General features: G+C 32.0%; 1 protein-coding gene across 1 annotated transcript; it reads left to right on the top strand.

Moving 5' to 3' along the window:
• Positions 1–1193: 1193 nt before the first annotated feature.
• LOC127733459 (uncharacterized) lies at positions 1194–7211 on the top strand. Its single transcript, XM_052242817.1, has 3 exons — positions 1194–1333; positions 2347–2568; positions 7022–7211. The coding sequence occupies exons 1-3, from the start codon at positions 1194–1196 to the stop codon at positions 7209–7211; spliced, it is 552 nt and encodes a 183-aa protein (XP_052098777.1).
• The last annotated feature ends 2731 nt before the right edge of the window (positions 7212–9942 follow it).

Raw genomic sequence — 9942 nt, 5'->3', positions numbered from 1 at the left:
TTAAACTTTCTTTGATTCAAATTTGAAGTTCTGACGTAAACTGTTAAATTGGCAGTGCATCATTCGAAGTGTGCAACATCAGCGTACTTATATCTGCTTAGACTCTTTATTTGTGCAAAATAACGTTGTCAAAAACTTTACTTTCCTTTTTAAATCTAAACCAGATGTTATCTTGACAATGGTAAAACATGGACCAGAGACGGATACGTAAATTCCGTGTACGTTTGCAAATCATGAATGAGTGTAAGTAGCTCTTTCTACGTTATTTCTTCAAGAAAATATTCGAAATAAACGTGAGATAAAGGTATCAATGACAATTTAAGCATTTTTTGAAGAAATTAGGATGCATAATTAAATTTCACACCTGCGCACATGCGCACACGTGTACTAGTTCAAACACAGACATGTCTCTGGTTCAAACAACGTGGTTATGACGATTTTTCATTTTCACCTTTTTTAATTTTTTCATCAAATCATATTTGTAAACGTATTTCTGATAATGTAAATCTTTTTTCCTAAATTAATTAGATGCAAACCGCTGAAATGTAAGAAAATAACTTTGAATAGACCGATCAATGTCCGGTTCAAAATAGTTTACCCGTCACCTGAACAGTAAATTTCAGCTGTTCGACAACTAATTAGCCTTGATTAAAATGAGAAGGTATTAAAGTAGGGGTTGTTTTGATAGTACTTAATGATCATGTCACTTTTATGACCGGAAATGTGTGGCTGTTAAAGGCAAAAGGTTGGGTCAAAAAGAACACGAATTATGTGAAAATGACCGTCTCTTAAGCCTTGAAAACTAAACAGTAGATGTCCGTTTCATGCTTTGCCCAGCCAGACTTTTACCGTACATTATACAAATGTCCGGAATATATGACCGTTTTGGAAGCCTTGGCCCCTACTCATTTAAATTTTCCATCTTTATGTTTAAAAAAATATTAATTAATGTCTCAGCTCTCGTGTGTTCTCACGACACCTTGAAAAAAATAAGGAACATTAAACTTACCTTTTTAAATCGAATCAAGAAAAACTGAATTCTTTCAAAATTATGTTAACATAATAAGTATAAAATGAACTGCTTTATGTTGTATTTCCACAAGCTGTTAACTGATTGAATTACCAGGTGACAGTAAATGACCCTTGGTAATGGTTTTGATAAATGTCTTTTGACAACATCTCACCTTCATGATATGATTTCAGTAAAAGACCAACTAAATACATCGGAAAGGATATTTATGTTGGATATTGAAAGATGGTTCAGTTTATTTATTGCTTCTTGTAATGGACCAATCAGGGAGAAGATGCTATCTGTAGCTTTAAAGTATAATAGGTAAGAAGAATGAAAAACACAAAATAATTCCTTATTATCAGCAATTTGTACATTTTCCCTTTGATCACACTACTTAAAAATTTTCAAGACCACTTACAGGACCTGATACTCGAAAAATATTTGGCAGTGATGTCACGTATCAGTGCAGCAACATCGCATGTTCGTGTCTATCTGCGTCAATTTATAAATGAAATGCACACAACTTCATTTACCACCAAAGAATTTCACAACGTTATGTACGTGTAAAAATAGTTTTACTAACTATTTCATTTTATTTCATATTCTCAACAAAAAAAAACAAATTGTTAATATAAATTGTTGATAAAGAGAATAATGGCATTTTATTTTTTTAAACTGGCTTTATCAGCTTGAAAATCAGCTGGCCCTAGCAGACTTTTTTGATATTCTTGTTAATAAAGTCAGTATCAAAAACAAAAATGCTATTATTCTATATATCCAGTGACTTTTCTCTCCCTTCTATGACAGAGTAGAAGATGGGATGTTGATATAATGGTATACTTACATGGATTATTATTCCTCCATTGGTAAGCAAAGTTCCGTGCAATACTAGACCTCAGATTTCTGTGAGGGAAGAGACACTAATTTTCACTTGATTGGCAAAAAGGTTTTTCTTTGAAATGAAAAATGTTTTCCTTACTAATTGGAGATTGAAGAAGATTTTTAACACCTTATTCAATAAAAAAAAAAAACACAAAATATTTGAAAAATGAGCATGTGCTCAAGAATCCTACAAAAATCTGCCATGCAGTGTTGAGCTTTACTGGATATTTTCAAAAGCATTATTTGAACATATTACAACTTAAACTTTAGGTTTGTAAATTATAGACAGTGCTATAAGTTATGTATCTTACTAGTAGCTAGTAATTTAAACTAAATGCAAAAGTCAGTGATTTAATAAATAGTTGTTGGTGCCCATATCAGTTATGATAAATCCCATATATTGACTATCCTTTGTAATGGCTATGAATTACATGTTTCAATTTCATTTTCAGAAATTTTGTTGAGAAAAATTATACACCACATGAAGGACAAATTAGCATGAGATCAATTAAACTAAGGAAAGAGAGAACAGACTGCAATGACAATGTTATGATTAACTTAATGGGAGAAAATAGATTTGGTCCATTTTATGAGGCAATTTTAGCCCATTTCCAGAGAAGCATTCCTGAAGGATTGCAACATCTGTATGATAAACGTGTAGATTTCAGGGAAAGGTACAGTAGATTTACAATGCAGGCAAGGGCAGATTATATTGCATCAAAATTTCTGGTGTTGTTGCATATTAAACATCCAAAAATATGCGGAAAATACACAGACAACAGCCTGCGTCAATTTGAAAGCAACTGCAAAGAAAAACAATAATGTTTATGGAAGTATATAAAAATGAACTTTAGAACAAATAGCAAGATTTGCAGATTTTTTTCTAAAATCATGAAAGTTAATTAAAATGAATAATTTCCAAAGAATTATTACACAAAATGACCTTGAACATGTTTAAAATTTCAACCCCATTTATCCCTCAATGTAACAAACAAAGGTATGTTTTTTTTTCATTACATACTTGAATTGACATATTTGTTTTTTGGTTTACTGTTTTGTACATACATTATAGGTTGTTAGTTTTCTCGTTTGATTTGTTTTACATTTGTCATTTCGAGGTCTTTTATAGATTGCTATGCGGTATGGGTTTTGCCCATTGTTGAAGGCTGTACAATGACCTATAGTTGCTAACCTTCTATGTCATTTGGTCTCTGATGGAGAGTTGTCTCATTGGCAATCATACCACATCCGATTTTTATAGGTGAAAAAAAGCTGAGGACCACCTCCCGGTGCTGGATTTTCTCCCTGCATTGAAGATCCATTGGTGACCTTCGGCTGTTGTCTGCTCTTTGGTTGAGTTGTTGTCTCTTTGACATATTCCCCATTTCCATTCTCAATTTTATTGTATGCAAATTAAGTACAAAAATTAGTAGGATCAAATCTGTACCATATGCCCTTTAAGAATGTCATCTCAAAATTGCAAGAAAAAAATTATGGTATATTTTGCTGTGCATTTTTCAGAGTGCATATTAAAATTGATTAAGTAATTAAGGTAGTAAATTGTTTAAGGTAGATGGGGTGTCTCAATTATAATCCATAGAATTTTTTAATAATTTGCCAAAATGTAGTTTATATCATGCTTTTTTTAAAAAAATAATAAAAAGAATGGGTCACGGGCCTTATTTTCACGCTACAGGTTGTGCAAAATTGACAGATTTTGTATAGATTATGCATGGAAAACCCAATTTTCTGACATAAAATGAAAACTACACCATAGAATTTTGAGATAAAATATGAGAAGATAGCTCTAATAGTATGCTTTCAGATAAGAAAAAGAAAAAATGGGGTCACTGGACCAGTTTTCTTGCTACATAATAAAATAGGCAAATTCCTAACACATTCTATTGTAAAAGTAACTTTATGTGAATTATCTGCCCTTACATTTGAGTTGCCTCCCCTTATGTGGCAAAGTTGGAAAAAATAGAATCAAACAAAAGTATTCTGTTTTTTTGTAAAATACAACCATAAATATGATAAAATATGTCATTTTCTATATTGAAATGAAAATTCTTACACATGAATTACCTACTACTCTCAAAATTTGCACCTTTTATTATAGATTTAGACCGATTGTTTTCTGGTATTTCAAAATCCAAGATGGAGGAAGACACCTATCTACCTTAACAACAGACAATTTTGAAAATTGGATAGATTACATTAAATATTCAAACACAGTTTTCTAGAGAGTAGGAAGAAAATTCATAACAATGTGTTGCCGTTGACCTTACATCTGAATCTACCATTAAAAAACTTTAGCATAAATACTGTGATAAATATTATGATGAATTTTTGAAGACAACTGTAAGAAACAAAGCAGAGTTTGTTATTGATTTTATTGTTTTCTTTTGTTTTATAAATTTTTTAACATTGTTCATGTTTGTTTATTAACTTGTTGGCATGTTAGATATAGTCAATACATTTCCAAATGGTTGTTTCAATTGAAGTAAATTGATAAAGTCTAATTTCAACAGTTAAATTTTACTAAACCAACTGTTTCTGGCCATGGATCGTAGTGCAATTAAAGTATATCTGTTAATTGTCAGTAAATTGAAGACCACAAATATCATTTTTCAATAGCTTGGGTATTTAAAATATTTATTATGCAGCTGAAATTCTTTGTACTGTATTGGTAATGCAATTTTTGAATCATTGACAAAAAACATTTGATAATTCCAAACTATTAGCTTTCAAAATGTCAAAATCCATTACCCTGTACATATTTTGTGATTTGATGACTGTAGTCACTGAAAGCTTCTATATACCGGCCCATTTCTCGAAGTGTTCATGTGTGATTTTAAGCACAAGGGCACATAATGCACCTCTTATTCATGTTATAAGTGTTTTTTAATCTTTTGTACAATAATTTTGAATAAGTGCATATGTTCTCAAATGCCATTTGAAATTCTTCAAATGCCTGTATTGAGGTAGAGATTTTACATATTGGAGGATTTCTAGTACAAGGTCAAAGCCACTCATTGGGATGTCCTCCATAGATTTGAAAGATGGGCGGTCTGCTATTAAAAAAAAGAGGGGCAACCTAAATACACATGCTTTAGCTAAAATTTAATCAAAACTGGTTACTTTAATACCTACAATTATGGAGCTAGGATGCATTTATTGAGTAGTAACTCACATTTAGTGTAGTCTTGACTGTTTGACCTAAAGTAGAAAGGGCAATAAGTCATTTTTTTTTTGGCTCTTGAGTACTATTTCAAATTCGCACATAATGTAGGGAAATGAAAAAGATCAAGAAATATAAATGAATTAGGGCTATTCCATTAAAAAGGATGTACCAGGGTCGGACGGCAATTATAAAAAATCCCGTTGGTTGTTGATGTGTTGAAGCATGTATGGCCCTTGGTGTTTAGATAAACTAAGTATTGTTGGTTGTTGGTCTTCTTTGACAGTCATTTTTTGTGACTGTCGGTTTCAATGTGTTATTTTCCGTTATTTATTATTATTTGTTTTTGCAAGGACTTCTATAACCGATTGTTTTTGTCTCCTGCACTTATCGTGATATTTTGGAAAACATAACTGTTCCTGCGACTTACGCAGCGGCAGGCGCAACGTTGTATTCTACCTATGGTACCAGTTCCGGAAGTGCAAGAGTTACTTCCCTTTAATGACAAGCACATGGTGAACGATGTCAAATTCTATTGAAAATAATATTCGGAGATTCAAATTAGCGGTGGTCCGAGGTCCTCGACCTTCCACTATTGCAATCGGACTTTCGTTTGTTTATTGGCTAGGCCCAACGGACCTTCGATTTGAAAGAAAATAAAAATTAACTTTGACGACCTTTTTAACCATCAGTATGGTCATTTTAAAGCCATATTACTATTGAGATCGTACACCCTCCAGGGATTTTTCTAGCATTCCACAGGGTCCAAATACCGGACTCATTCCTATTGGCAATTCAAATAAATACGTTTTTCCCAATTTTCAATTTGGGACACAAACTTCCAAAGGATCTCAAAATTTATTTTTATCTTTATTATTCATGACAGCGATGCTCAGTTTGTTCAACCGCTAGCTTTATACTGAAAATTGCGAACAAGTAATGTGTAAATACGAGTAAAATCGTATCTGACTGACAAAAACAACATTGAAAAACAATGGATGCCATAAACCGGAAATGAAGATGATAAGGATAATTCCGGGTTTGCCGATCAAATACAATAAAAAAAATAATAATTCCAGGCAGGTGACAAAATACATCTATGATGATGAAATATAAACACTAGAATTGAAAACCAAAAGATATATGGAAAAGAAAGAAAAAGCATGAAATATTTTATACAGAAACTCAAAATAACTTTCAGTTCACAAATTTTCATGTCAAAATCCAATGAAATGTGACAGTAATTTTCTTTATCATTAATAAATCTTGATATTACATGTAGATGTTTTTATAGAGTATACATATATCTACAATTCCAAGAGGTCATTTCATCTCAATTTTGAACGGCCAGTAAAAATCTGGAAGTTTCTTACTTTATTTTTACAAAGGAACTAATATAATAATGCAACTAGATATGATACATTTAAACAGCTTTGAATTTGAACTATTACTTTAATTGTATACTCGGGTATGAATTGAACAATATAAAAAAAAAGAGTTACAAATAGCCCTTTATATCATAGTAATAACCAAACATTGTACTCCTTGACCCTTCCACCCCCTCTAAATTGTCCAGCAACTATAATGTTTAAATAACAATTCCTTTGGTTGTGGTAAATTAGAATAAAATAAGTTAGATATATTCCAGTTGGTTCTTGTATTATTATGAAACCACTTCCTGTTGGTTGGTGTTAAGATACATGGTACATTCCTCTTGGTCATGGGTGTACTTAAAAATTGCCTTCCGACCCTAGTACCTCCTTTTTAATGGAATAGCCCTTATGCAATATTTTTGATTTTATGGTGTCACAATTGCGACATAAGGTCTCATGAAAATGTAAAAGAAGGCTAAAATTTATGCTGTTTTCCACCCATATTTACGTTGTGGAAACATTGTGTCAGTAATCAAATCAATGAGGGTGTATTACTTGTGTGAATTTTTTCAGTACATATGAGGAACCTTTGGATGTAATGCTGTTCAGATTTGAGGAATTACTACACATAGACTCTAATACAAGTCCTGGTTCAACAACTAATAGGAAGATTGGAGTATTAGGAACAGTCATCATTAAAAAGTTGCTTTATCTCACATCTGAGGTAAATAAAACAACAATTTATCAAAAATTGGATGTATAAGAGCTAGAGTGACAATGGCAAAGTCTTCCTCACCTCAATTTTAAAACAAAGAAACTCATGGAAATTAGAAAACATAAATGATAAAGATTTGTACAAAACTTAGCTTGTAAGAGAAATGTGCATGGTGTTCTTTCTTGACTTTCCTATGATTAAAAGAATGACAGGATTATGGACAGTACAATAAACCACAGACTTCTCCAGAAAAATAGACCAACAAGCAAAGATAACAACAAACAACACATGATCAAGGTAACCTCACTTGGTGCAGGCGCAAAATGTGAGGTTAAACCAGGGCTTCCAAATCAGTGGTATTGTTCGGACAAATCCGATAAATTGCATTCTAGTCCTGTTGTGCAGAGCCTTAATGCGATTTGTAAAGTTTGTTTGTCATTTTACCTCCGCTTTAAAAAAGGGGGGGGTATACTGTTTTACCTCTGTCTGTCCTTCCTTTAGTCTGTCAGTCCGTCAGTCCATCTTTCTGTCCCATGAATATTTTCGTTGCATTTTTCTCAGGAACTACTTGACAAGGATTTCTGAAATTTGGTTTCAGGGTTTATATAAGTAAGTTACACCGTGTGATGCATTTTCAGATACATCACTCAACAACTTCCTGTTTACCGAACACTTGTATTATTTTACACATGATAGCCAAGTTGAAAATTTTCGTCACATTTTTCTCAGGAACTACTTGACAAGGATTTCTGAAATTTGGTTTCAGGGTTTATATAAGTAAGTTACACCATGTGATGCGTTTTCAGATTCATCACTCAACAACTTCCTGTTCACCGAACACTTGTATTATTTTACACATGATAGCCAAGTTGAAAATTTTCGTCACATTTTTCTCAGGAACTACTTGACAAGGATTTTTGAAATTTGGTTTCAGGGTTTATATAAGTCAGCTATACCGTGTGATGCGTTTTCAGATTCATCACTCAACAACTTCCTGTTTACTGAACACTTGTATTATTTTACACATGATAGCCAAGTTGAAAATTTTCGTCACATTTTTTAGCTCACCTGGCCCGAAGGGCCAAGTGAGCTTTTCTCATCACTTGGCGTCCGTCGTCGTTAGCTTTTTACAAAAATCTTCTCCTCTGAAACCACTGGGCCAAATTTAACCAAACTTGGCCACAATCATTGTTAGGGTATCTAGTTTAAAAAATGTGTCTGATGACCCTACCAACCAACCAAGATGGCCGCCATGGCTAAAAATAGAACATAGGGGTAAAATGTAGATTTTGGCTTATATCTCTGAAACCAAAGCATTTAGAGTAAATCTGACATAGGGTAAAACTGATTATCAGGTCAAGATCTATCTGCTCTGAAATTTTCAGACAAATCTGACAACCGGTTGTTGGGTTGCTGCCCCTGAATTGGTAATTTTAAGGAAATTTTGCAGTTTTTGGTTATTATCTTGAATATTATTATAGATAGAGATAAACTGTAAACAGCAATAATGTTCAGCAAAGTAAGATCTACAAATAAGTTGTCATGACCAAAATTGTCAGTCAACCCCTTTAGGAGTTATTGCCCTTAATAGTCAATTTTTAACAATTTTTTGTAAATTTTTGTAATCTTTTACAAAAATCTTCTTCTCTGAAACTACTGAGACAAATATAACCATACTTGGCCATAATCATTATTAGGGTATCTACTTTAAAAAATTTGTCCGATGACCCCGCCTTCCAACCATCATGGCCGACTTGGTTAAAAATAGAACATTGGGGTAAAATGCAGTTTTTGGTTTATATCTCTGAAACTAAAGCATTTAGAGCAAATCTGACAGGTGGCAAAAAAGTTCATCAGATTTAGATTTATCTGCCCTGAAATTTTCAGACGAATCCGACAACCCGTTGTTGGGTTGCTGCCCCTGAGTTAGTAATTTTACAAAAATTTTGCAGTTTTTTGTTATTATCTTAGATATCATTATAATATCTAATATCTAATACTATTATTGCGAACCCAATGAAAGTTTTCCACAGTGCCATCTCTATCTTGACCAGGTATTCAAACTTTTGCAAGTTCACCTGTCCTATTGAATGAATACAATAGCTATTTTTCTCTGTGTAGTTTATTCACTGGGACCTTTAAATTTCTTCTAAGAGAAATCTATCATTCATTGATTAAATTACCTGTGTAAAAAAAAATTCTTATATTTGGACAAAAATACTTTTTTTATACTCATTAATTGCGTGTGCTGATGTATTTATTCAATATTTATAATATATTTTCATTCAGTTTAATATTAAAATTGATTCAATCATAAAAAGTTGATTTCTAACAAAAGTTTTATCAATGTTCCTATTGAAATTTGATTTTTTTTTGTTAAGTTATAGAATACATTTAAGAAGATCTTAATTTGAAACATCATTATTTTCAAGTTCTTATTCATGTCAAACAAATTTTTTTTTAAAAGGAACAATGTTGAAAGTTTTGTCAGAAATCAAATTTTTATGATTGAATCAATGTTTATATTAAACTGAATGAAAATATATTAATAATATTGAATAACTACATCATCACACGCAGTTAATGAGTATAAAAACAGTATTTTTGTCTATATATAAGAAATTTTTTTTACTCAGGTAATTTAATCAATGAATGATAGATTTCTCTTAGAAGAAATTTAAAGGTCCCAGAGAATAAACTACACAGAGAACAATAGCTATTGTATCTATTCAATAGGACAGGTGAACTTGCAAAAGTTTAAATACCTGGTCAAGATAGA

Source organism: Mytilus californianus, unplaced genomic scaffold (genome assembly GCF_021869535.1).
Source record: "Mytilus californianus isolate M0D057914Y unplaced genomic scaffold, xbMytCali1.0.p SCAF_3, whole genome shotgun sequence".
Taxonomy (NCBI): Eukaryota; Metazoa; Mollusca; class Bivalvia; order Mytilida; family Mytilidae; genus Mytilus; species Mytilus californianus.
The sequence above is the reverse complement of the archived record's forward strand: the minus strand, read 5'-3'. Positions and strand labels throughout refer to the sequence as shown.

Bases quoted from the DNA above. Each gene is read 5' to 3' on its own strand.
- LOC127733459 (XM_052242817.1), top strand. From the start codon at position 1,194: ATGATTTCAGTAAAAGACCAACTAAATACATCGGAAAGGATATTTATG. The intron at 1,334-2,346 runs GTAAGAAGAATG...TTTCATTTTCAG, and splicing joins GTAGCTTTAAAGTATAATAG to AAATTTTGTTGAGAAAAATT. The intron at 2,569-7,021 runs GTACAGTAGATT...GAATTTTTTCAG, and splicing joins CGTGTAGATTTCAGGGAAAG to TACATATGAGGAACCTTTGG.